This window comes from Brassica napus, chromosome A3 (genome assembly GCF_020379485.1).
Source record: "Brassica napus cultivar Da-Ae chromosome A3, Da-Ae, whole genome shotgun sequence".
NCBI classification, from domain to species: Eukaryota; Viridiplantae; Streptophyta; class Magnoliopsida; order Brassicales; family Brassicaceae; genus Brassica; species Brassica napus.
In genome coordinates, this window is record NC_063436.1 from 27,409,393 (window position 1) to 27,436,502 (window position 27,110).

Genomic DNA, 27,110 nt, shown 5'->3' on the forward strand with positions numbered 1-27,110 from the left:
TTTGGGTTGGTTTTAGCAAATGTCCCTTGTTTAAACGATGCTCATTTTACTAACATAAATTAATAATGTCTCCTCCTCGGAGAATCAGAACAAAATATCTGATATTGCCATAAAGAATTAGCTCAAAATCTACATCTGTAAGCTCCAATCATATGCCAAATGATATGTGATTAGAATTCCAAATCATATTCTAGTAAAATTTTAAAATCCATCTCTGTTGTAACCTTGTTTATGGTTTTTTTTCTCAAGTGCGATTAAACATCCGACCAAACAAATACATCATAGTTGTAGTGTTGTACAAGAAAAAAAGACAGTTCGTGAATTTGTCACATATGGCGTGTATTTTATAAATTGATAGTAATAATATCAAGAACTAAAATAGATTTAGACAAAAGAGGTCTAGAAGACAAGAACAACAAGTGCAGTTTTCTTGAAAGCGATGTGTTTGATTTGTTATATTAGTAAATTAAAAAAACAAAACGCATATTATTATAATCGGTAGATTAGAGAATACAGCTAAATGTGTAGTTGAGCGCGTACGAAGAGTACATGTCACAAACAGTGAAGAAGGGAAACTCTTTCATCTATATAAAGACACAGAGAGAGGTCTTTCTTCCTCACAAGTCATACCACCAAACTTCCATTTCAGCTCTATCTCTCTCTTGTTCGAGATCCTTCTTCTTCTTCTGCAAATCCATCACCTGATTCTCAAGTTATCATCGACCATGATCTCTGTCGTAATCCTCGCCGAGCTAATGGTGGAGTACACATCAGCTATCGCTAAACTCACCGTGGGGATGCTTCCTAGACGGCAAGGCGGCGACAGCAACGTCGTAAGAGTTGGCGGTTTCATCTTGCCTTGTCCTTCTCCCACGGGTACTAACCGGTCGTCGCCGTTCCCTGACTTTTCTTCTCATCTCGTAGACTTCTGATCTGCTTGAAGACCTTTCAGAGACTTTGTTCCGGATCTTCTCATCATTCTTGATCTAATCAAAAAGTGACGGCTGAGTTTTTTTCCACTGAGTGTATCTCTGCCTCTCTTTTCTCTAGATTGTGATGAATCGTGTAGAGCTTTGTAAATTTTTGTATCGAAATATAATAGAAAGTTATATATCTTTGATGAACTCATGATCTTTACCTAATGATGATCTTCAAGAACAAAAAAAATGTTTACGGTGTTATTCACATTAAGACGATGAATAGGTAATAACTTCATTTTATAATGGCGTCAGAAAAGTTGACAAAAAGAAAATGACATCAGAAATAGATGAAAAATAAGCAGGGAGAGAAGTTCAGAAAATAAGATTTTTTAGAAATTGTCATTTTTAATCACAGTGATACCACCTTTCTGTGGGTATTTTAGAGCGACACTCCACGGTCGCTCGCGGTTTCGTCGAATCACGACGCGAGGAATCGACTCGGGAGCGACCTCTCCCAGCGACACCTTCACGTCGCTCCCAAACCGGTCCAGGTAAATTTCCTAACTCTAAACCCCGGTTTAATTCAAGTAAACCGACCCTAACCACCCTAGACCGAACCGGACGACCCTAAACCTACCCTAACCCCTGCGACTCCATCTCTATCACTCTCCCCTCCTCTCACAAACTCTCCCACACCAAAATTCCCAAAACCTTCTCAATTCTCACCCAAATCAACTAGTTTTTGTTTCTAAATCCAAGCTTTCGCCCCTGTAGTCTATTTCTCACCACCCATTCACCATTTCCTTTCATCCAGAGCAAGGTATTGAGTTTTTAAATTCAAATTCGTAGGTCTATGAACCCTAGAATTTGAAAGTCGAAATTTGGTCCTTTTCTTGCTAGATTGTGGTGAAATAGACTAGGGAAAGCTTATCTATCAAGTTGGGTTGTTGAATTAACGGTGAAATTGAGTTTAATTTGCACTTTCGCAAAATTAGGGTTCATGGATTTGGGGGTTTTTCGAATTTGACCTTAATTGGGTGTGTTTGTGGGTGAACTAGATGCGTTAAGATGTTACATTGTTGCATTGTGTTGAACTTGAGTTTAAACTGAAAATTCATCTGTTAAGTTCTCTTTTGCAAAAAAAAAAATTCACTTGCAAAGTCTTGCTTTTCTTTACTTCCATCTACTTATCCCTTTCCAAGTTTGTAATTTTTCAGGTGAAAATGGTTAAAAAGACAAAGGGAAGGTTGGAAGCTGAGAGGCAAGAAGCCGAAAGTCAGGAGTTTGCACTAAGAGGAAAAGCTTTAACCAGCGAGCCAACTGGCTCAGGGACGCAGAGGACTGTGCGACAGCAGACGTTGGCTGCAAGGAAATCGAAAGAACACGAGAAGAGGGCAGGGAAAAGTGTAGCAGTTTCCACCCATGAGGAAAGTGAAACTGAGAGTGAAGATGAGCCGGCACCTACGAAGAAAGCCAAGTTGTCAAAGAGCAAAGGGGTTGCTGTTGATCGAGACAGAGCGAAAACTCCATATGTCGAGGAGCTATATGATCATTTGAAGAATGGAGTCACTTGGACTCCAACCAGGTTTGCCGACCTCGATTTGCTGAAGGAGTTGGGTCTAGAGTCTGATATTGAGGCGATGCTGGGACATTTGAAGATGCCAAAACTCCTCACCATGGCTTATCCTTTCTACAAGGATGTCACTTGTCAGTTCCTCTCCTCTCTTGTGGTCACTTACCACGACACGGCGCATGTGAGACAAGGATGGGGAAAAATCAGGTTCAAGGTCAATGGAAGAGAATACAACATGAACTTCAAGGACATTGGGAGGGTCATGGGGTTCCAAGACCTAGAAGACCACTCTCTTTCCAAGTGTGAGAACCTCCCCACAGAGCTTTGGAAGTTGATCACTGGAAACAAGCACTCTACCGGGGCTGACAAGAACTCACACATCCGACACCCGTCTGTACGCTACCTCCACAGATTGCTAGTCCATGCTTTCTACCCACAGAAGCAAGCTGGTACGGTTACTGAGGAAGACATGCGACTGCTCTGTCCGGTTATCCGTCCCTACACTCAACGTGGAGTGTTACCCCTTCCCAGCACTGATATCTATGCTACCTTTGGGATGGTCAGTTTCTTTGTGGGCCGTCTCGAACACTACAGAGACTGGGCGTGGTACACCACTGATTCGCGCCCAAAGATGGGGATAGGCGGAATGATCACACCACTGCTCCAATTTCTGAATGTTCCCTTGGGAAAGGACGCAGCGGGGCCTAGGTTCATTGATGGCACCTACTTGAGGATTGCCACCTATTTCAGTGGGATGTATGGGAAGGACTACGTCTACCACTACTACTTGCAGGGCAAGCCAGTCGAGGTGGTTCTTCCAAACCGGAACCTGACGAGTTTAGAGATACCTGGAGCTGTCAGCTTCAACATTCCCCAGGAGTACTTTCTCGGAGAACACGGGCCTCTCGATCCAATTCAAGCAGCTCCATCAAGGAGAAGGAGTGTCCCTACGCAACCTGACTCGCCTGTTGAAGACACATCTGAGCATATCTATGGACCTCCGCGCTACTACTTCAAGCCCCATGACGGAGTCCTTCCCCCTGGAGCTCTCCGTGATGCTCATGACCACATTGGTCGTCTCCAGAGGTGGAACAAAGCTCAGGACAGAACGATAAAAAAGCTGAAGGATAAGTGCAAGGCGCTCAGCAAGACTGTGAAGAAGCAGGCAAAGACTTCAGCCAAGTTCATGAAGAAAGTAGCTGATGTCTTAACTAGGGGAGGAATAGCTGGATGTAGCTCAGCCGATTTCGCTTTCGCGAACACCTCAAACCCCCAGCCTCCACCCTGCCTGATGCTCTTGGCTTCCCCCTCACTGTTGCGCAGCTTCAGCGTAAGTGGAGGAACCCACCCACTCAACCTTCCACTTCCGGCAACAAATCCCCATCCCTCGCTTCTTCAGACAGTGAGGACGAGATTGACGAGGTTGAGAGCCAGCCATGGTATGGAGGCTCCGGTTCAGCATCCGGTGGTTACTACACCACCTTCCCTCCTGACGACGACGATGCTGGGGCATCTGCCCCCACCTACTATCTATAGGAGGTACTTCTTTCTCTCCCTTGTATATACCATTTCATTTTTGCATATTAGTTTTCTTCTCGGTATCTCTCTCTTTCCTTGACAACACAGAGACTGTGTAACTCAAGTTTGGGGGAGGTACCAAGCATTTGATCATGTTTGCTTTGATTGTGTTTCATTTGAGTCATGCATTGCACACCTATTTACATAAAAAAAAAGATTTGTCATTTAGTTTGTATCATTTGCACCATTAGGAGAGTCTAGAGCATATAAGTTGCATTCACTTGCATTGGGAGCAATGATTTTAAATGCCTTGTAAAGAACACTACGTTGCACCTGAGTAGCCGTGCACTTCTCGAAAAGACTTGTATGTTTCGAGCCTTGAAAACTCTTCTTGAAACTTGTTGATTGTTGAAACTCAGTCTTTGAAGCCAACTACAACCTTATTTGAACTGAATGAACTTAATGCTACTTGCTTAGGGTCTCTTGTGTACTGAGTCATGGCTATACACACTTGAGTTGTCACATCTTTGTTGCCATTCTTTTTGACAAACTCTAGTGGTAGACCACTCCCAAAACCTTTCCTTCCTTTTAAGCTTTCATTGTTTGATGAGTGAGGCCTTCTTCGGAAAATTTTACATGTGCATAATGTTGAGAGTATCGGGAACGACAATGCTTGATCTTCATTTTTGCTAGATTGGACACTCTATTGTCTAGCTATAGGTGGGAGGATGAGTGTTGTAATCATGATTTGGGAGAAATAAGAAGGATAGATTCTTGTGCTCAAGTGAATTGATTTATTGGGATAAGTAGAGAACCTCCAGCTCTAGTTTTGAAAAGTCTTGGCCCCCAACCTAAAAAAAAAAAAAAAAAAAAGAAAGAAATCGAAAACTAAAGAAAAAAGAAAGAAAAAGGGGGTTAGCAAAGTTGTTAGGAGCTGAGAGACATTTTGAGGTTGTGAAAAATCTCTTATAGATTTCAAGGAAAAAGAGCTGATGTTTTTAGAATCTTTTGGTGAGAGGTGTAAGTTGGGTTTGACATTTGAGAGTGAATGTGTAACTTATATGTTTGGGAAAGGGGTAGAACAATGGAGATTGAGCATTGTATGCATGAGTTGGTCCCTTTCTTAGATATATTATGTGCAATGTCAAGGCTACTTGTTTTGAGAGTAAACCACCTTAAAGATCATATGTTTTGAACCTCTTGAATCACTTGAATAAAAGCCTTCCCTTACCCAACCAAATGACTTGGACCAACTGATCATTTGCAAGAATTCACTTGATATCTTATGCTTAATGAATGTGAGAGTTGGCTGATTTGAATGTGTGGATGCTTGATGATGAGTGTAGGGACAAAAGGAGTTGAGATAGGCCTAGAGAAGCTAGAGTGTAATAAGAGAGTGTGCTAATTGTGTTTGCTAGTGGTGTTTCTTTTGGCTATGAGCTCCCACCTTCAACCTCTCTCCTTATGAGTTCTAGAAAGTTCACTTGTGGACAAGTAAAGAACAAGTTTGGGGGAGTTGATATCTTGCATATTTCTATTGTTTTATCCATTCATCCATGTGCATTTTTAATCACAGTGATACCACCTTTCTTTGGAACAACATGCACAGGTGATACCCATTTAGAATCTGAGATAGGGTAAATAACACAAGCATCTAAGAGTTTAAGAATCTCTTTCTTTACAACATCCTTCAGGTTAGGATTTAACCTTCTTTGATGCTCGATAGAAGTCATTGATTCATCCTCAAGATGTATTCTATGCATGCACAAAGAGGGTGATATCCCCTTGATGTCATCTAGTGAGTAACCTATTGCCTTTCTAAATCTTTTAAGTGTTTTCAAAAGTTCAGACAACTCATTTTCAGTAAGTTCACTACTCACAATGACAGGGTAAGTTTCATTAGGACCAAGGAATGCATACCTTACACCATGGAGAAGAGGTTTAAGCTCCACTTTAGGTGCCTTAAGTTCACTCCAGTCATCTTGCTGGTTGTCCTCTTGTTGAGTGACTGAAACTTCTTGGTGAACCATCTGGGGAAGCTCCTCGTACTGATCCTTACTGAAGAACCCCTGGTGTGAATCCAGCATCATCCCATAGGCAGTACTCTCCAGGTTCTCAACCACCTCAGCCTCTTTCTCTACAGTCAAAGCATGCTGTAGAGGGTCTTCTAGTGACAACTCTTCAAGGAGTTCATCAGCAAGGGCGTCCATCTCTTCAATGTAGAACACCTGCCCTTGAACTGTTGGCCTCCTCATTACCTCCTTGATGTCAAAATGGAGAACGTGCCCTTTACCCAGATGGAGATCAATCTTGCCTTCTTTCACATTAACAATGGCTCCCGCTGTGGCTAAGAAAGGCCTTCCAAGGATTAAAGGGTCTTGAGCTTCCTCACCCATTTCAAGCACTACAAAGTCTGTAGAAATCTCATAATTTCCAACCATCACTGGGAGGTCCTCTAAGATACCCACAGGGTACTTAACTGAACGATCAGCCAATACCAGAGAAAGTATACACTTCTTGTACTGAGTGAAACCAAGCTTCTTAGCAACAGATAGGGGCATCAAGCTGACACTAGCTCCCAAATCGCAGAGACATCTATCAAATACCATAGGCCCAAGAGCACAAGGTAATGTGAAGCATCCTGGATCTTCTAGCTTCTTTGGAATGACCAGCCTCTGAATGATAGCACTGCACTCATGAGTGAGAATCACCATGCCCTCCATCTCTTTCTTCTTTGCAGCTACAACATCTTTCAGGAACTTACTGTACTGAGGAATCAGCATGAAAGCATCAATAATGGGCATTGTGACCTGGACTTCACTCATTTGCTTGTCAAACAGAGCTTTGTACTTCTCTAGCAACTGCCTCTTGAATCGACCTGGGAATGGAAGCTTAGGTTCATAGGCAGGAGGAACAAAAGAACTTTCACTTGCAGGAGTGACAACTTCACCATCCTTAACTGCTTTTTTCTCTTCTCCAACCTTTCCTTTTCCTTTGGCTTCCACTATCTTTTCCAAGATCTCGTCATTAATCTTCTCATCAACAATCACTACTTCATCATCTATGGTGATGGCAACCCCCTCACTTTGTTTCTCAGCATCCTTGGTGAGAGCTCTCTGAGGTAACTCCTTACCACTCCTGAGAGTGATAGCTTTCATGGTTTCCTTGGGGTTTTGCTCAGACTTTCCAGGTAGAGAACCTTGTTGGCGATTTTGTTGAGTGTTCATGGCAGCAAACTGGTTCTCCAAAGCTCTGAACTTGTTGTTGAGCTCATTGTAGCTCCCATCAATCTTTGAGTGAAGATTCTTCAACTCATAGCCAACATGCTTCTCACTTCTTGTTTGAGACTCCAGGATTTGTTTCAGTAGAGCATCAGTGCTGCTGACTTGAGGAGTGGAGGTAGAGGGATTAGATTGTTGTTGGGAAGAATGGTTGCCCTTGTTGTTGAAACCAGGAGGAGGGTTTTGCTGTGGTTGATAGCTGCCTTGCTGATTGTTTCGTGGCTGGTAACCACTCTGTTGGTTGTTGGAATAGGATTTCTGTTGGTAGTTGTTGTACTGAAAGTTGGGCTCTTTCTTGTACCAGCTACCATTGTTGTTGATGAAACACAGCTCTTCCTGACCTTCCAAACCCTCAACTTCATGGACAACAACTGGTGTCTCTTGGCTTGGGTTGCCAACAAAGTGCAGCTGCTCTTGGGTAGCTTTATCAGCAATGAGGATGTCTATCTTATCCTGTAGAGCTTTCAACTCCTTCCTCGTCTGCTTATCATCAGTTCTACTGCCTCTGTCGTGGTCTCCACTGTAGACTGCATTACTCTTAACCATGTTGTCAACCAGCTCCTCTGCATCCTCCTCAGTTCTCCCCAAGAAGAACCCATTACTAGCTGTATCCAGTCTGGCCCTGTACTTAGAAAGAGCACCACGGTAGAATGTGCTCAGCAAGCTCTCTTTAGAAAAGCCATGGTGTGGGCATTGAGCTTGGTAGCCCTTGAATCTCTCCCAGGCTTCACTGAAGCCTTCCAAGTTCTTCTATTGAAAGCTGGAGATCTCATTTCTCAGCTTAGCAGTTCTTGAAGTAGAGAAGAACTTCTCCAAAAATGCTTTCTTGCAGTCATCCCAAGTGGTGATGGAGTCGCTTGGTAGAGACTTCTCCCACTGACGTGCTTTATCCCCTAAAGAGAAAGGGAATAGCTTGAGCTTTAAGGCATCTTCGGACACACCATTGGTTTTTGACAACCCACAGTAGCTGTCGAACCTGTCCAAGTGATCAAATGGATCCTCTAGAGCTAAGCCATGATACTTGTTGTTCTCGATCACGTTGAGGTGTCCTGACTTGATCTCAAAGTTGTTGGCTGCCACAGCGGGTGCTCGGACTCCCAATCGATGACCATGAATGTTGGGACGGTCGTAAGTGCCAATGGGTCGAGCTGCTCGCTGTTGGTTAGGTGGACCATTGTTGTTAGCGCCATTGACGCCTGCATCTTCTTGATGAACGTCTCCCATGTCAGTGTTCAGTCTCTGCAATGGAGCCTGATGTTCTTCTTCTCTTCTCTTTCTAGCACACTCTCTCTCTAAAGCTCTGATGTCTGCTGCTCTTGGAACTAGGTTTGATGGACCCCTGCTCCGCAAGTTCATACACCTGTAGATTAAAGGGAGGTGAAGAAGAGTCAGTAACAAAAGAAAATAAAAATGACTTAGTCTCAAGCAATTGACTAAATCTCAATGTTTAAATCTACTCAGAATTTGGCAACGGCGCCAATTTGATGTTAGGAGTTTTCAAGACTCCTAAGACAAATGTTGTAGTATAAATGATTGTCGAACCAGTTCTGAGAGATATCAAAGCACCGAGAATGCAAGTAATCACTTAATCTAAGTGCAACCAATGATTTAGATGAGTTTTTAAACTATGACTAATTAAAAGAAATAACTAAATGATACTTTCTTAACTATTGGAAAAGAGAACTCATGGATATAGGGATTAGACCTCGGGTGATCAAGTTTCGAACTAAAGATGGCAAACGATCAATCAATCTATTAACCTTAAGCTTGGACACAATCCTAAACAAACTCTATGTCTAGATGAATGTTCATTTACTTAACACAATTCAAACATCAAATGTCTTTGGTTGAATAATATGAAAGCAATCATAACTAGCAAGTCCAATGGCTATCTTAGCACCTCTAACAACAAATGTCTTTGGCAAAGTATGCTAAAAGCTAAGAAGAGTTGTCTCGGGCATTTCCTCGAACACCTTTCGGGGGGAAATGCCTAAGGTTCAACTACTGAGTGGCCAACTCAGAAGATGCTTTATGCTCACTCTACTAGCAAGGAAATATGAATGATCTACACTAAAACATCCTAGTTCTAACCTAATCACCCTCAATCTCCCTAACCCATGAATTCAAAAGGTGATTACTCACTAATCTCCATGATTCCTCTTAAACCCATGTTGGATTTCAGATTAATCATGTAGAGAAACACAGGAAATAGATAAGAACACAGAATTTCAATAATAAACTGATCAATTCATTCAAAGAGATGACTTTCCAAAGGTTTTTGGTGGTTTTTTCTAAGAACAAAGATGATCCCCCTCTTGGTGGCTCTTAGAGTATTAAAACATAGGTTTAGAAAATAAAAACGTGCATATGGTAATGACCAAAAGGCCCTTGAGAAATCACAAGTTCGAGCAGAAATAGAACGCGCAGCGACCTCAGCCCGTCGCTCCAGGCTTCGGGAGCGACCTCGCTGTGTCGCTGCGAGAGGTCGCTCCGGGCTCGTTCTCGCGTCTCCGGGTGATGAAAACGCGAGCGACTTCTCCCTGTCGCTCTGGTAAGGTCGCTCCAGGCTTCGGGAGCGACCTCGCTGTGTCGCTGCGAGAGGTCGTTCCGGGCTCGTTCTCGCGTCTCCGAGTGATGAAACTGCGAGCGACTTCTCCCTGTCGCTCCGGACTGGTCGCTCCCATGCCTTGCTCGCCCAGTGACTACTCTAAACACTCCTTTTTGAGCTCCAAATGCTTCCAAGTGCCTCCAAGAACTCCATGTGATACTCCAATACCTGATAAGGACTCATGTATGCAAAATGCAACCTAAACATGGCTAAATCCTAATCTATATGATCAAAATGCACATGGATGAATAGATAAAACAATAGAAATATGCAAGATATCAGAAATTTCACGTTTATTAAAAATATAATAAATATTTATAATTTAATTTACAATTCATTTTTTCAATACACTTTCCAATAATTATTCACCAATAAACTTTAATTAATTCAAATATTCATAATTAACATTTCTTAAAAGTATACAAAAATACTTTAAAGAATAAAAAAATATCTTTGTGCAATAAGAATAAACTCTAGAAAATCTTGTTTCTGGGAGCCGAAAGAGTATATAACTTCATATTTGAGATAAGTCCCCTTTAACTGATTAAGTTCATTAAATTATTTAGCTTCCAATTCCGAATGTTCAACTGTTTTGGTCTATGAACTATGTATATTTGAAATGTGGTTATAAGTCAATTTTGGACCGTGAAGACTTTCGGACGATTGAAAGCGATTTAATTTTAACTTAAGCATCGGAAAGTAGAGGTAGGCAAACGAGATTTTGTAACAATGGGATGGAAACAAGAACTTGAAAGTACTTCACATTTTCGACCCAAGAAAAAAAGTACTAGAAAGTAAACAGATCTTATCCCATTTTATTTTCTCAACTTAGGTTTGGAACGAAAAATGGGATGGGAATATCGGTAACTAATCACATATGAAACATTAGTATTTTACAAAATATTAGACAATATAATACCAATTAGTCTATTTTAAAACAAATGATGAAAATAACAGCCATAGCAAATCAAAATAACATAAATAAATATACTTATATTATTACTTAATTACTACACGAGCTACTCGTAGATTTTAATAAGCAAAGTTTGTTATGACTTATGAAAAAGACAACACCATATATACTGCTATACTAGCATATACAAAGAAAAACAAATCATACACCCAATCCCGTTTCCAAACAAGAATAAATACATATCAATATAAATATATCATTTTTTTGGTCACGATATAAATATATCATATATGTCAAAATATATATGATGAATCAAGTTTATTTATTTAAACAGTATTGTAGATGGATATATAATAGGTAAAAAGAATTTTGATAAAAAATGAAACTGAAGATAACCAACTCCATCTGATAAAACATTCACAAGAAAATCGAGCTATGAAGATGTGAAGACGTGTTAGAGTTTTGTTTATTTATCTCTAGAAGTGTTAGTGAACTTTTAACCCCAAAAATTGTGTATCTGCTGGTGAATTAAAAGGTGATGTCACTGCTGAGCTATATTAGTAAAAATAGAACGCATGTGATTATCAAAATTGACTAGAGGAACAGCTAATGCTAATGTGTACGCGGTTCATTTTTATATTTTGTCTGTTTTAAAGAGAAATATATTAAAATATGTAACACGAGTCCGAGTAACGACGACCAAAGTGGAGGAACTCAAGCTTCTTTGGTCTCCCTCCGTCTCTATATAAACAAACAAAGAGATCTCTCTCTTTCTCACAAGTCATTTAACAATTTGCAGCTCTCGAAGTAGAACTCAAGAAACTTCTAGATCATTATTCTCCCGCGAATATTCAAGTCTCATCGATCATGATCCCCGTGGTAATCATTTCTGAGCTACTGGTGGAGTACACAACGGGTCTCGCTAAACTCATAGCTGTGATTCTTCCTAGGCGGCAAGGCGACGGAAACTTCGTAAGGATTGGCAATTTATCCGTGTATTGTCCTCCTAGATCGTCGCCGGTTCCAGATTACTCTTCGCATCTAGTCAACTTCTAATCCCTGACGTCGATGCTTTGCCTTTTCCCCTTCAATTTTTTTTTACCGAGTAGATGAGTGACAGCTGAGGATTTTTTTTTTCACCCTTTTGGATACTTAGCAGGCTAGAGACTTGTAAACATTTATTGTATTGAATTATATAACAGAGATTATGACAGCATTTTCTTAATTTTTGATAACTGATCATCTGTTCTGTTATGGTCCAACTAGTAACTGTCCCGGCCGATGACGACTTCCAAATGTTGGTATGCTTGTTGGAAATGAATTAATAATGAATACGTGATTTTACAAACAGAATGGTTTTAAAATAAAAGTGGGTTAGTGGAACGAATTCATAGTACTTGAGCATTTGCCATTAGATCAAAAATAAGATCAAGTTTTCATATATTTTTTTTCACGAACGTTTTAAGTAGTAAAAATATGCCATTAGTCAGATAATTAGATAAATACTCTTAAATAGCACTAAATAATTTTTTTTTGTCTAAAAATATTCTACAAGGAAAAAAAGTTCTAAAATAATATTCATTAAAAAAGACTTCGTTTCTCTAGCAAGAAAACAACTATTCCCTCTGTTTTTTTATATATAACGTTTTAGAAGAATTTTTTTGTTCCAAACTATTTGACGTTTTCAATTTTTTATGTAAAATTTATTACTAATTAATGCTAGATGACCAATGATATTATAGTTTCTATTTTATTATTGGTTAAATTGTGGTTAGATAAACAATTAATATTTTTGTTTAGAAATTAAATGTTTCTTAATCTATGTGCACAATCCTAAAACGTCATATATAAAAAAACGGAAGGAGTAATAGACTTCTGAAGATTTTTGCTCCAAAAAAAAAAAAGACTTCTGAAGATTTTTTAGTTGCACAAAAAAGAAAGACATAAATTCGTTTAGATTCCAGCCATGTCTTTCTGTGATTTTTTTTTCTGTGATGTTGACATGATGAATCTAACTAAGCTAGTTTTTTCATTACAACTTGTTATTCTTAACGGATGCAACTTTGAATGAAGATCATGCATGGCGAGACGACCGCTACAGCCTACAGCGCTACTGATAAAGCATAAAACTTAAAAGTAAAACAATATAACTTTCTCAAGAAATTGAATGCTATCCAACCCGTTTTGCATCCATCTCATCCTATCTCCAGACATAAACAGTTAGGTTTATAAATATCAAACTAAAGTAAAAGCAAAAGTGTTTGAATTTTTAACCCAGAAATTGGACTACATGCCTGTGGTGCGATTCATCAAAGATTAGGTCGACGCTCAGGTAATTAACAATGATTTAATTAAGATACAACTTACAGTCAACTACAACTCATACGGAATTAAAAATTGCCTAACTTATATGATTCAATATTATTTTGTGTGACTATTTTACAGCAGCCAAGTTGTGAACGCGTGAAGCTTGATATGTCCTTTATAATTGTTTAAGCGATACTCTTTTATCATCTATATAATTTATAATATCTCCTCCTCGCAGAATCAGAACAAAATATCTTATATTGCCATACAGAATTAGCTCAAAATCTACATCTGTAAGCTCCAATCATATGTCTAATTATATATGTGGCTAGAGTTCCAATCATATGCTACTAAATTTTTAAATCCATCTCCTTATTATTGATTTTAAGTGCAATAATACATCCGACCAAACAAAACATCATAGTTTGTAGTCTTGTACAAGCAAAAAGATAGTTCATGAATTTGTCAGATTTGATGTGTAAAAACTAATACTAGTAATAATATCGAGAACTAAATAGACTTAGACAAAAAAAAGTCTAGATATTTAAGATTTGTCTAGCCTATACAAAGATTTATGCATGTTTGCCATTTCCCTGTTTCCAACAAGAATTAATACGTATCAATATATGTCAAAAAATGCCAAACAAAAAAAATATATGTCAAAATATGTACTACAGTATTATGATTAGTAAAGTTTTTAAAAAAAAAAGTAAAGTTTTATTTTATTTTAAATAGCATTGTAGATGAATCTACGAGAAAAAAGCACATTTATTTTATTAAACGCAACTGAAGATAACCCAACTCCATCGGATAGACATTCACAAGAAAATCGAGTTATGAAGATGTAAAGACGTGTTAGAATTCTGTTTATTTATCTTGTATAAGTGAACTGTAACCCCAAACAAGGTTGTATCGGCTGAGTTATTTTTTATTTAAAAAGTGATGTAAGTGCTGAGCTGTTAGTAAATAAAACACATGTGTTGTCGTTAAGTTGATTAGAGGATCAGCTAACGCTAATGGGACAAGCGCGTCTTCGTTTTTATGTTCCGACTGTCTGACGAGAAATACAATATATTAAAATATGAAACACGAGTCCGAGTAACGACGACCAACGTGGAGAAACTCTGGCTTTAGGCCTCTATATAAACAAATAAAGAGAGCTCTCTCATTCTCACAAGTCATTTAACAACTGTAGCTCTCGAAGTAGAACTCAAAAAACTTCTAGACCATTCTTTTCCCGCGAATATTCAAGTCTCATCGATCGATCATGATCTCCGTAGTAATCATTGTTGAGCTACTGGTGGAGTACACAATGTCTCTCGCTAAACTCACCGCTGGGATTCTTCCAAGGAGGCAAGGCGACGAAAATTTCGTAAGGATTGGCAATTTCTCTGTGTATTGTCCCCCTAGGTCCTCGCCGGTTCCAGATTTCTCTTCGCATCTTGTCGATTTCTGATAACAGCTGAGATTTTTTTTTTCCCTTTTGGATACTGATCAGACTAGAGACTTGTAAACAATGTATCGTATCGAATTATATAATACTAGAAATTATGATTATGACAGCCTTTTTCTTAACTTATGATAACTGATCATCTGTTCTGTTGTGTCCAATTGGTAATTGTCTCGACCAATGATGATTTCCAAGAATTGACCTCCTTTAAATTCAGTCACATTTTATAGTAGAATTCTTTCTAAAGATAGACGGTGAAAAGAACAACTTTACTGATATAAATAAAATTTCATATCCATTTTGGTGATACGGACTCCAATTTTGTAGAAAAATAGAGGGACTAAAATGAGATAAACCTAAAAGGATAAAACAAATAGAATGTTCTAAAACCAAGTAGACAGGTACATACGAACTGAGTATTTATTTATATACTTTATTGGGTAAGTGGTATATGAAAAAGCAGCAGCTAATGGTATATGCCGTATCGGTATTGTGTGCGTAACCACCATGAATTTTGTCTTGTCACCAAAACTGTGACAGTTCTGTCTGCAACGCATGACACGCGGCAAATTACTAAAGAGTAGTAATAAAATAAAGAAAAGGAAAGCGATATACGTGTGCAAGTAGTAGGTCTTGAAACCACTGTGAGCTTTAGGTTTTGTCGCCTATATAAAGAGATCTATACATGTATGATGTCTCTCACTTCCAAACACCATAAGAGATAAGTGAGAGACTTCTAGATTTCCGGCGACAACCGTTATTAAAATTTTCTTATATCAAAGAATGATTTCTGTTGTTATAATCACTGAGCTACTGGTTGAGTACACGACGGCACTAGCGAAACTCACCGCTGGGATTCTTCCGAGACGGCGAGGAGACACTGACGTGATACGGATTGGTGGTTTCTCTTTGCGTTTTCCTTCAAGATCGACACCTGTTCCAGATTTCTCTTCTCATCTAGTTGATTTCTGATCTGCGCAAACCCAACGTTCTCAGATCTCAATTTTGTGTGTTTCTCCGGAGCTTTCGAGGAGATTGTGGCTTTGTTTTGAAGAAACTTTCTCTAGATTTTGTGTTGATTACTTGATCAGAGCTTTGTATAATTGTATCGAGTTATTACTAGAGACTATCGTTTTGATTAATCTTCCAGCGTTTCTTAATTTTGAGATTTCAGTCTTTTGTATCTGTAGAGAACGTGATGAAGAGATGATGTTTTTTTTGGCTTCACTCTTCTCTTCTGACAAGACGCACTTGTCTGTTTAGACTTTGTTCTTTACCTTTTAAACCATCGTATAGCCAACTGGTTGTATTGCGATGGTTGCAACTTGTAAAATAAAATAATCAAGTTAATTAGTAAAACCAAAACGATCATTTTGACTGGTATGTGTTAAGGAAAATTAGTGAAATGAATAAAGCAGAAGTACATAATTTACTATAATAATTTAAAATTTAAAATATTATAAATTCTAGAAAACTGAAATAAAGTTTTAACAAAGGAGAACATTATATGTAATATGTCAAGTTCATGTCAAAGCTACATTTTATACTTTTGAAGTATATTTTTAGAAAATAAACAAATATTTAAAATTTCTTTGCTGTATTCCTACAATAGTTACCTGTCAATGATTGCCAAACCTACCTTACTCGTATTTTTAGACATTAATCGGTCTGCTTAGACCGGTATGAACTGGATCAACCCAGTGACACTGAGCTGAATGTCATACCCCAAAAGTTGAAAACGACAACGAATGGACCTCGGTGGTCATCTAATATCCACACAGAAGAGTTGGGAAAGAAAAATAATAAAGCTCGTGTGGTATAAAAGCCATGCTTGTCGTCTTACTCCAATGTCTATCGCCCTATGGATCATTTTTATTAACATTTAATTCGACTTACTAGTAAGCAGTATCTTAAAATTGACATTTATGGTAATTAGACAGTTGATATGTGTATGAATATGACAAGTCAATGCATGTGTTTTTTTTTCTCAAATTATTGAAAATAATCAACTACTATTGGGAGGGACTTAATTTCGTTCACTTATTTATTTGATTGATAAAATGTGTCAACGTTTGTAGTTACATTGATGCATACACATAGAAAAGGAGAGAGATATAAGAGAAAAAGGAAAAAGGAAGGTTAGATGGATGAATGAGTGTCCAATATTTTGTATTAGTGATGTCCCCTAGAAAAAATGTGCAGCTATGTGCACCTATAAGCAAATATTAATGTGAAAATGACACAATAACTATTATCTAACACAAACCAACATATTACGTGAATTATAATTTCTTTTAATAAATTATAAGAACTATAAATAAATATAAACATCTACTAGATTAATCAACACCTTGCTTTAACTCATTAAAATGATTTCAGTCACAAACCCCACAGGACCACATGACAATACATCCACTAGAGAGGAAAAATCAATGGCCGGTGGAAGATACAAAATATTTGGGTAGAAATTTGTCACTTCCCTGAAGACTAACTAGATCGATCACTCAATCAAAAACAAAATGTCATTTCCCTTCTTCTTATACCCTGTAATTTCATATTAAATTGCAAGTTTACTTTCTACAAGGCGTATAATTTGAAGCTATAGTTTAGATTTAATTTTGCAATAATTACTAATTTTACAAAGTTAAAATATAGACCATAAACAATATTTATGCATTATTGCACAACAAAGACGCAAACTGCCAAAGTATGAACAGTATGAGAAAGGGACCGTCCACACGGTATTTGGTATTTGGCGGCTTTAATGATATTAGCTAGGACGCGTCATGGTGTTAGCCGTTCATGTGTGGACCTGGTTGTATCATTTGATTTTGATACTAAGTGTTGATTGACAGTTGGTTTCAAATTTACAACTTATCTCCACTTCAGATTCGATAAGGGTTAAGGACTCAAGATAAAAGTAACTATCATCGTAGCAAAAGGGAACAAAGTATCATTTTAATTTAGATATCTTTTTTTGTAAAAATGAAAAATAAACAAAGATAATCATATATAAATAATTAGTTTCATAAAATTTTGATCTAACTTATTTTAATTTTATTTTTGTGAAACTTATTTTAATTTTATTTTTGTGAAACCCAAAACGTTGACAGACAAAATTCTCACATGAAAATTTTAAAATTCTAAATTTTCCTATGTGATTATATCACTTTCAATTAGTTTCATGCCATTGACATGTCATCAATTATTTTGACTCTTTTATTTCTAGAATCACAAGACTATATGGACGCTGTGTGTGAACATGCACGGTTTTAAAACAATATCCAATTGTTTTTTTTTTTTTTGTAACTGACAATATCCAATTGTTGGTGTCCTAAAAGAACAACGTCATTTTCAATTGGTTCATTATTGACTTGTTAGAGATTCTAGAACCAAGAATATAACCATTGGTATCGCACAAAATCAAATTTTTATACTTCGTTTTAAAAGCACAAAATCAGTAAAATCCGTACGGTCCACGAAGGATGCCAAGTTGGAATAAGAGAAGAATCTAGTCAGCAACACCAACACCAACACTAACACATCTTCTTTAAAACTACATTGCTTCATTCTCCCATTTAAACATTCCTTCTGAATATTCAGACATCCATGATCCACTGAAACTTGCTTCTACCCGAATACTCCGAACTCTAGACTATTCCTCGGAAAAATTTAGTTATCTACAAAATGCATGTGATATTTGCTGAGTTACTTAGTGACTGCACAACTGCTCTTGCTAAATATTGAAAATGATGTTAAGCAAAATACTCATCTCAAGATGGCACTGTTATTACAGACTCATAACATTCATCACTCTCAAGATTTAGCAATCCAAAAAAAAAAAACAAATTCCACCACACGTCCTTCACTTGTTTGGTGCAGAGAGCAGCAAGATTCTGACACAACTCTCATAAACGCTTCTTACACCTAATGTCCTCTACGGCCGCGGTGCAGCTCCCGTAAACTCCTCCACCTAGAATTTTCTAATGCTTCACAATGCGGTTCATTACTCAGCGTCCAATGTGGGCAAGGTGCAGCCAAATCACAGACATAGCAGTAACACTACACACACACATAAACAAACCATAAACTTGTGTTACATTAAACCCTTGAAACTCTGTGTCAGATGACATATAACTATAAACAGATCTATCTTACCTGATTACAATGCAGTGAGTGCTGAGTCGATCCAAATGGGTATTTCAAGCAGAGATGCCTTGGATGTGGGAAGTCCCTACAAGCCACCTGAAAGCAGTAATCGCGTCAAGATTATGCCTAAAGATCCAAACTTTACATGAAATCAAAAGTACCCAAGAGTCAGTAAGAACCAAAACCTGTCCTTTCTCGTGTATAATCGCCACGTCGTCGTCATCACCTCCTTCTGGGTTATCGGAGAAGGACGAGTCGAATGAATCGCTGGGGTCGAAATCGAGGATAAAGCAATCCTCTTTCTCCTCGAAAGGCTTCATATCCTCCTGTCTTGTTTTGAGACAGAACATGCCTCTGAGAGGTGTCCCTTCTTCTACTTCTTCTACTTCTGCTATCTCCTCGTTGCTGAGTTTCTTTCTTCTCTTGGTCTTCATCGCCTCCCACAGATCTGGAGCTATCTCCACAATTTCCATTTTTTCAGACTGTAAAGTATCGATCTTTTCTTGGTTCTTTCTTGAGAGAGCTTTTTCTTTCAGAAAATGCAAAGTGACCGTTGCGCCTCTACACCGCACTGAGATTTAAAGAAGCAGCGATGACGATTCGGTTTCTTTTCGAAATATTTAATTATCTTCGAATAAATCAACCAAATTGCAATTTGGTTAGGCGTTTGGTACGTTTAAGTGAATATGGGCCTCAATTAATGGCCTCTAATAGACAAATCCAGTCTTCACAGTAGGTTCGATTTAGATCTTAATTAATGGTGTCGCTGAGATGTATCACTAAAGACAGGATATACAACTCGTATTTGTTTAACTTTGTGTTTTAAAAAAAAGAAAAAAAAATTGTTTAACTTCTAACTCTAATCTGTTACATCCAATAAACGAGTAGGGAAATCAAATTGTAATAAATTTTAATTTTTTTTTGTGATGGAGACGTACCACGGGACGGAAAACAAGTTTTAGTAGGCATGGTTATGACCAACTAATGTTGCATGAGCCATGCCTTTCCCTCTCCTTCTATCTTTATTGATTTTTCCCATGCATCTTTGGATTAGTTTTATGTAATACTAGTATTTAACCTATAACTGTGTTTAATTTAAAACATCAATTGTTGATTAAAGAAAATAACAACTACCAAGTACAAATAGTGAATCCCGTAAATACAATATTCATTGTCCATGTTGTCATAGATGGCGGCTACTTTTTTTAGTATAAATAGAGACCAAATTCTCACTCATCACTCATCACATCATTCTCAAGTCAGAGACCAAACTCGTTACAAAATAGAATAAAAATCCCACCCCCAAAAAAAAGTCACAATGGGATCCTTGGCTGAAACACAGATCACTCCTGCTAAAGTCTCCGACGAAGAGGCCAACCTCTTTGCCATGCAGCTAGCTGGCGCCACCGTGCTTCCTATGGTTTTGACATCGGCTTTGGAGCTAGACCTGCTCGAGATCATATCCAAAAATGTCGCTCTCCCTGGCGGTCAATTGTCCCCGACAGAAATATCTTCCCATCTTCCGACCGAGAACCCTGATGCTCCAGTCATGGTCGACCGGATCCTCAGGTTGCTTGCGGCTTACTCCATCTTGACATGCTCTGTCCGTAAACTTCCTGATGGGGTTGTGGAGCGTATGTACGGACTTGGACCGGTTTGCAAGTACCTTATTAAGAACGAAGAAGGGGTCTCACTTGCTGCACTCTGTCATTTGAACAGAGACAAGGTCTTCATGGAGAGCTGGTATATAAAATATTCCAACCAACTTGTATATTTGATAAATAGTATTATCAAAAAACAAGTTTATAATGATATCATATGAGTGTAGGTACCATTTGAAAGATGCAATTCTTGAAGGTGGGATTCCATTCAACAAGGCATTTGGTATGAACGCTTTCGAGTACCAAGGGGCCGACCCAAGATTCAACAAGGTGTTCAACAATGGAATGTCCAACCACACCACCATCGTCATGACCCAGATTCTGGAGACCTACAAAGGCTTTGAGGGATTGTCTTCGCTGGTGGATGTTGGTGGTGGCATTGGAGTCACTCTCCGTATGATTGTTTCCAAGCATCCACACATCAAAGGCATCCTTTATGATCTCCCTCATGTCATTGAGGAAGCTGTTTCTTACCCTGGTATATACTTCTCTTTTTGCTTCCGAAAAGCATTTAGTCCTGAAATATATATTGGTTGAGTTTTCTTTAATGATTCAGGTATTGAACATATTGGGGGAGATATGTTTGTGAATGTCCCTAAAGCAGATGCCATCTTCATGAAGGTTAGTAAACTAGTCCTATTAAGTTTCTTGGCAACAAGGTGAATAAGAGTGTACCCTGCTTATAAACCTATTATACATATGTTTTTTTTTTAACATTTCTTACATGTGACAGTGGATATGTCATGATTGGAGCGACCAACACTGTTTGAAATTTCTCAAGAACTGCTATGATGCACTCCCTGACAACGGAAAGGTGATAGTGGCGGAATCTATACTTCCCGTGCTGCCAGACTCGAGCCTTATGACAAAAGAAGTTGTCCACATGGACTGCCTCATGTTGGCTCACAACCCCGGAGGTAAGGAACGTACCGAGGAAGAATTTGAGGCACTGGCCAAAGAATCCGGCTTTCAAGGCTTCCAAGTTGTCTGCAGAGCCTATGGCACTCACATCATGGAGTTCCTCAAGAAGATATAAACCCGATATGTACAAAACTACATCTATCCATGGAACATTGTATCCTTCTCGTTTGTTTTGCTTCCATGTATTGTTCTACAACGTTATCTTCTGCATATATCTTGTCTCTCTGTCTTGTAAGGCCACTATCCTTCGTTGTTTAAGTTGTTGGAAAATGTATTTCTTTGTAAATGTATTTTCAATATATATATAAGATGTGTAAATGGATACAAAGTTTAATAAAAATATAGTATCATTTATCCCAAAATAATGTAAAACAAAAACATGGTCCAAAAGTTATGTTTCTTCTTAGGATCGACAAACATTTGTGGCTAAAACATGCACATCATCTTCACCGGAATCACCTTTGTTTTCTTACTTGTTACCAACAAGTTTAGAACATGATTAACCCTACACAGGTTCTTGATTTTTTTTTTGTCTGATAAAAAAATAATAATTAAAAGACGAATCAATCGGGGGCTACTATATATCAGTGGGGTACGCAAACAGTGCAAGAACCAAGTTAAACTCAATCTTTATAGAAGAGGCGAAAGACACTACTTTTGTTTTGGGACCAACCCCTTAAAAACCAAGTTAAGAATTGAACCACTGTTAATTAGAGCATGATTATTGGGGGTCTTTATTCTAAAGTTCTTAATACACATGTATTTATATGTATATATTATATAATTGCGGGTTAAGGACTTTACGGAAACCCAAACCGAAAGTTTCTTAATTAAAGAACTTTCGGTTTGGGTTTCCGTAAAGTCCTTAACCTGTAATTATATACGCATATATAATATATATATATATTAAGGACCTTAGAATAAGGACTCCCGATAATCATGCTCTTAGACCATGCGCAGTAGGAGTTTTAGTGAGGTTCATGGGCTCGAGTTCTAAGGGGCCGATGAATAAAAGAAAATAAAAAATGGATTCGTTTTGATGAACCGGGCCTTACGAGTGATATCGTATGAAGCGGGTTCAAGCCACGCGTCGGGTGTTGATTTGTTGAACGAAAGCGCGTAGAGGAGGAGGAAAGTTGGGATTCTCCGTGTATCGACTCATTTGTTCTTCTCCACCAAAAAGCTAGGGTTTTGTTGTGAGAGGCGATATTTCGTGCGACTTCGTCTCCCGGAGGTTTTCTCGTTCTAATCGATGACGAAGTGTCTTCTCCACTTGCTCATGTGAGTATCGAGTAGATTGAGGGTTGAATTGGTTCAATTTTGTGGTGGAAACTCGAAACCGTTTTCTCGGAATTGAAAAAATTGGGGCTTTCGCGTTAGAGATGTAAATCGAAATCTGGGTATCGAATAATTGCTGTAAATCGTCATGGTCGTTGCATTTAGGGTTCGTTTCTCTGAATGTTCGAAAGGGATTTGCGATTTGTGTGATTTAAAATCGATTTGGGGTTTTTTTAGGGTTCTTAATCGATATGGAGTTCGATTGAGGGTTCATTTAATCATAATCTGTCGTTAATGTGTGCTAATAATCTGTCGTTAATGTGTGCTAATAATTGCGATTGAGGGTTCACAGTTTGTTTAAAGGTTCATTTCTTTGGGTTCAGTATGCTTTCTGAAACTCGATTGTTGCAGATGGAAACTCCCCGAGAACCTCATTTCTTCAAGCCTCTTCTTCCTGGTTTTCAAAGTGGCGTGGCAATACCACTTGACTTCTACTCAAAACACATACAAGGGGCTGAGATCAATAAACCATGGAAGCTAAGATCGGACGCTTCGGATCAAATTTGGGAGGTGATCCGAGAAGGCAGGACACTCACCAAAGGTTGGAAAGAGTTCACCGAAGCACATGATCTTCGAATCGGTGATATTGTCATCTTCAAACTCGAAGGAGACATGGTCTTTCATGTGACTCCTTTTGGTCCTAGCTGTTGTGAGATTCAGTATACACATCCTCACATCGTTAAGGAAGAAGCCGACGCGGATGATGCTCCTACTTTCTCATACGACTACTGCTTCTTGGCTGAGGTTACTGCTACAAATCAAAAGGACGACAAAATGGTGCGTAAAATTTTGACTATGTCTCACACCATATTTAGTTATTTATTTGTTTGTATTACTGCTTCTTGGCTGATGCTATTTCTGTGTTTGTAGTTTCTTTATGTGGAAGCTATGTGGTGTGGTGCTTTGAACCAACAATGCAAAGAGGTCAAACTTGTCAACAAGGAGGGAAAATCATGGACTGCGCGCTTCGGATTTAGCGAATCAGACGGCGCATATTACATCAGCAGAGGGTGGAGAAAGTTCTGTCGTGATAACAGATGCACCAACGGAGCTTTGTTTGTGTTCAACGTGGTTGGAGACGGGACGACAACTCCATTACTGTGTGTATGTCCGGAAAGGAAGGAGTGTACTGAACTACTGATCAACCACTTCAGCAGAATCGATGGTAAGTCTTCTCATTTGACTTGTTTGTGTTGTCTATATCTTCAATGTTACTACTTTGCTTCTGCTTTAACTTGTGTTCTCTTCTTCTACAGGTAGCATTGCTTCTACCTCACGAAATTAGATGGCTCTTTTGCGGTCTTTCCTCTCTATCATCTTAACTTGTTTCTTTTTGTTTCATTAGCAACTTATCAACTTATGTATTTCGGTTTGTAAAACTTGAATGGTTTTTCTATGTGAACTTTTATGCTAAGTTAAACATTCTCGAACTTAATTCCTTTGTTGAATGCGTAGACTGATCATCGAACAAAATGTTTATATGAATTGAATTTAAGTTAAGAAACAACATAAAGTTTTAAAACATAGCTTTTCTACATCTGAAAACACAAACCAAAATATTAAAACATATCTCGAAAGCCAAAACTTAAACTCCAAAACTCTAACATAGCTTTTCTACATCTGAAATGGCACTCTTTATCCCGATGATATGTTCGAGATTTAGAGAATCATGATCGTTTAAAAGCTGATTTAGTCGAAAATATTTGGCAAAAGTTTGGTTGCTCGTTTTATGTAATCTACTCTTAATGTATTGAATAAAATGTTTTCATCAATTTTATAATACATTTTAATATTTTATTCATGTATTCTCAATAATTTTTAATTTTTTAAAAAAATTATTATTTTATTTATATGAACTCCTTCTTCGGGTTCACTAATGCTGAAAACAACAAATTCGGGTTCGTTCATGGGCCCACAAAAAATATTAAAACAATTTGGTGAACCCCAAAGTTTGCTCTTATGCTCTTTAAGTGTTTATTAATTATTTATACGGCCCAACTTGAGCTCATTAAGGTCCTTCTTGACCAATCCGGTTAACGAATTAACGACGGTGTAACCGAGGGGCATTATCAGTAATTTCACATCCTCAAGCATTCGAGAACCCAATAGACAAAACAGAAACTCTGTCGTCGTCCGCAAGAAGAAGCAAGACTCCCACCGTGTTCTGCAAACATATATCATCTTACAAACCTAAATCTCTGGAGATTCTTTAATTCCTTATATAAGATCCTCTGAAATTAAAAAGGAAAGGTTGCCTCTTTGGAAAGAGAAATGGGCGGCTCCTCGGAGACGAAGATCTTGCAAGAACTCATACTCTACGCGGCGAGCGCTGCTCTCAGCTGCTTAGTTCTGTTCGCCGGCCTCAAACATCTCGACCCTAATCGCGAGGCGTCCAAGAAAGCTCTAGAGCATAAGAAAGAAATCTCCAAGCGTCTAGGTCGTCCTCTTATCCACACCAATTCATACGAGGTGATCGTTTCGATTTTCACTCTTTTTTCTATCTAGGAGCTAAGCTAGAGAGCCTAGAGTAATACTCACTTGTGTCTTGTTATTGTAAAACAGGATGTAATAGCGTGTGATGTGATAAACCCCGACCACATTGATGTGGAGTTTGGTTCTATCGGAGGATTGGAAACCATCAAGCAGTCTTTGTACGAGCTTGTGATCTTGCCGTTGAAAAGACCTGAGCTTTTTGCTTATGGGAAACTGCTTGGACCTCAGAAAGGTGTCTTGCTCTACGGGCCTCCTGGTACTGGGAAGACAATGCTTGCTAAGGCTATTGCTAAAGAATCAGGAGCTGTTTTTATTAACGTGAGGGTTTCTAATCTGATGAGCAAGTGGTTTGGTGATGCTCAGAAGCTTGGTAAGACTAAGGCTTTATTCTTTGGTTCTGTTGGTAAAAGTTTCTTCTGTGTAATGATTCTGTTTTGTTCCTTTTTCAGTTGCTGCTGTGTTTAGCTTGGCGTATAAACTCCAGCCTGCTATCATTTTTATCGATGAGGTTGACAGCTTTCTTGGTCAGCGCCGTTCGACGGATCATGAAGCAATGGCGAATATGAAGACTGAGTTTATGGCTTTATGGGATGGATTCTCCACTGATCGTAAGTTGAATCCTTTTACCTTTCAGCTTACTTTAGACTATAGTGCAGTCTAGCTAATGGTTTGCTTTGTAGCGAATGCGAGGGTTATGGTTCTTGCAGCAACTAACAGACCGTCAGAGCTTGATGAAGCGATACTGAGGCGGCTTCCTCAGGCGTTTGAGATTGGAATGCCTGATCGTAAGGAGAGAGCTGAGATATTGAAGGTGACATTGAAAGGAGAGAGGGTGGAGCCTGATATTGACTTTGATCACGTGGCTCGTTTATGCGAAGGGTATACAGGATCAGACATCTTTGAGCTCTGTAAGAAAGCAGCGTACTTCCCTATCAGAGAAATACTAGAGGAAGAGAGAAAAGGGAGACCATGTCCTGTAAGTTTTAAGTAGCATACTGTTGAATGTTGCATCCTTCTTGAAGTATTAATTGATGTTGTGAGTTTGCAGGTCCCTAGGCCACTATCACAGCTTGATTTGGAGAAAGTTCTAGCTACGTCAAAGAAGACGCAAGTAGCAGCAGGAGAGTACTCTGGGCTGAGAGTGTCAAGGGAGCCAGATGAGGTCCAAGCAGCGATAAGTGGAATCTCGAAGCTGCTAGTCTCTCAATTCATTAACATTCAGTCAGATTCTCAGGGTTCGTGGCAGCGCGACGAACCTGAAGAAGATTCCTGAAAGTAATTACGGATCAACTTTTTTATTTATTTAAATGTTCTGGTTTCATATGGGAAAAAGTTTAGAGCTTTTGCAACAGTTTCACTCTGTTCTGTAATAGTGTCTTTATAGAATGATTTATAATTTCTTCTTTTTTTTTTGCTGTTTACCAAGAGGCTTTGATCTTAGGGACATTTGCTAAAACTAACCCAAATATTCAAGTCAAATGTAAAAGTGTACTCCACTTTCAGTCAAATGCAAAACCAACCTAAAGGAGTAATGAAAGTACTATTTAACCCTTATGACCAAACAAAAAACAGAAATGTATTTTACGTTTCTATCATTTGGAAGTCTACATGTAATAAAAGAAGTCTACATATATATAGACTTCCTACGAAGTCTACTTTATAGACTTGTTTTGTAGTCTACACTCTAATTTGATCTAATAATTTAATTTTAAAAATTTATAAAAATAATTATTGTGATATTTTTAACTAATCATCAATATAATGGATAATATGAAGTAAATAAATTAAAATTTCATATAATCGAACAATTTTGAAGAATATATACTAATTTGGTTATCATGTGTTAGACTATGTTCATAGTTTAGAAACAAAAGGTTCTAACATGTTATGTCTTTTAGTAGTTGATTTCATAGGGTTAGATTTTAGATTTTGTTTTTTTTTTGTTTTATTAACTTAAATCTGCATATTAATGTTTAGT

General features: G+C 38.2%; 8 protein-coding genes and 1 non-coding gene across 9 annotated transcripts; 8 read left to right on the top strand and 1 right to left on the bottom strand.

The window, feature by feature from the left end:
• The first annotated feature begins 502 nt into the window (after positions 1 to 502).
• LOC106444678 lies at positions 503 to 1,126 on the top strand. Its single transcript, XM_013886128.3, has one exon. It carries the CDS (start codon positions 726 to 728, stop codon positions 930 to 932), a length of 207 nt encoding a protein of 68 aa, XP_013741582.1. The 5' UTR covers positions 503 to 725; the 3' UTR covers positions 933 to 1,126.
• Positions 1,127 to 7,968: 6,842 nt separating this feature from the next.
• LOC125607716 lies at positions 7,969 to 8,075 on the top strand. The gene has a single exon (XR_007338787.1). It is a non-coding gene; the product is annotated as a small nucleolar RNA R71 (small nucleolar RNA).
• A 3,501-nt stretch (positions 8,076 to 11,576) lies between these two features.
• Positions 11,577 to 15,947, top strand: BNAA03G48730D. Its single transcript, XM_048764056.1, has one exon. It carries the CDS (start codon positions 11,681 to 11,683, stop codon positions 11,867 to 11,869), a length of 189 nt encoding a protein of 62 aa, XP_048620013.1. The 5' UTR covers positions 11,577 to 11,680; the 3' UTR covers positions 11,870 to 15,947.
• LOC106444681 lies at positions 14,388 to 15,797 on the top strand. The gene has a single exon (XM_048764052.1). It carries the CDS (start codon positions 14,388 to 14,390, stop codon positions 14,574 to 14,576), a length of 189 nt encoding a protein of 62 aa, XP_048620009.1. The 3' UTR covers positions 14,577 to 15,797.
• Positions 15,354 to 15,947, top strand: BNAA03G48750D. Its single transcript, XM_013886131.3, has one exon. The coding sequence runs from the start codon at positions 15,354 to 15,356 to the stop codon at positions 15,540 to 15,542; it is 189 nt and encodes a 62-aa protein (XP_013741585.1). The 3' UTR covers positions 15,543 to 15,947.
• A 2,339-nt stretch (positions 15,948 to 18,286) lies between these two features.
• BNAA03G48760D lies at positions 18,287 to 19,821 on the bottom strand. Its single transcript, XM_013886133.3, has 3 exons — positions 18,905 to 19,821; positions 18,729 to 18,815; positions 18,287 to 18,632 (listed from the first exon to the last, which is right to left on the bottom strand). The coding sequence occupies exons 1-3, from the start codon at positions 19,190 to 19,192 to the stop codon at positions 18,498 to 18,500; spliced, it is 510 nt and encodes a 169-aa protein (XP_013741587.1). The 5' UTR covers positions 19,193 to 19,821; the 3' UTR covers positions 18,287 to 18,497.
• A 13-nt stretch (positions 19,822 to 19,834) lies between these two features.
• LOC106444684 (flavone 3'-O-methyltransferase 1) lies at positions 19,835 to 21,663 on the top strand. The gene is made up of 4 exons (XM_013886134.3): positions 19,835 to 20,462; positions 20,548 to 20,858; positions 20,937 to 21,001; positions 21,114 to 21,663. The coding sequence occupies exons 1-4, from the start codon at positions 20,038 to 20,040 to the stop codon at positions 21,414 to 21,416; spliced, it is 1,104 nt and encodes a 367-aa protein (XP_013741588.1). The 5' UTR covers positions 19,835 to 20,037; the 3' UTR covers positions 21,417 to 21,663.
• A 1,327-nt stretch (positions 21,664 to 22,990) lies between these two features.
• LOC125607213 (B3 domain-containing protein REM9-like) lies at positions 22,991 to 23,924 on the top strand. The gene is made up of 3 exons (XM_048777075.1): positions 22,991 to 23,416; positions 23,510 to 23,804; positions 23,896 to 23,924. The coding sequence occupies exons 1-3, from the start codon at positions 22,991 to 22,993 to the stop codon at positions 23,922 to 23,924; spliced, it is 750 nt and encodes a 249-aa protein (XP_048633032.1).
• An 813-nt stretch (positions 23,925 to 24,737) lies between these two features.
• Positions 24,738 to 26,553, top strand: LOC106440968 (outer mitochondrial transmembrane helix translocase). The gene is made up of 5 exons (XM_013882749.3): positions 24,738 to 25,108; positions 25,202 to 25,502; positions 25,582 to 25,740; positions 25,813 to 26,108; positions 26,181 to 26,553. The coding sequence occupies exons 1-5, from the start codon at positions 24,911 to 24,913 to the stop codon at positions 26,403 to 26,405; spliced, it is 1,179 nt and encodes a 392-aa protein (XP_013738203.1). The 5' UTR covers positions 24,738 to 24,910; the 3' UTR covers positions 26,406 to 26,553.
• Positions 26,554 to 27,110: the final 557 nt, after the last annotated feature.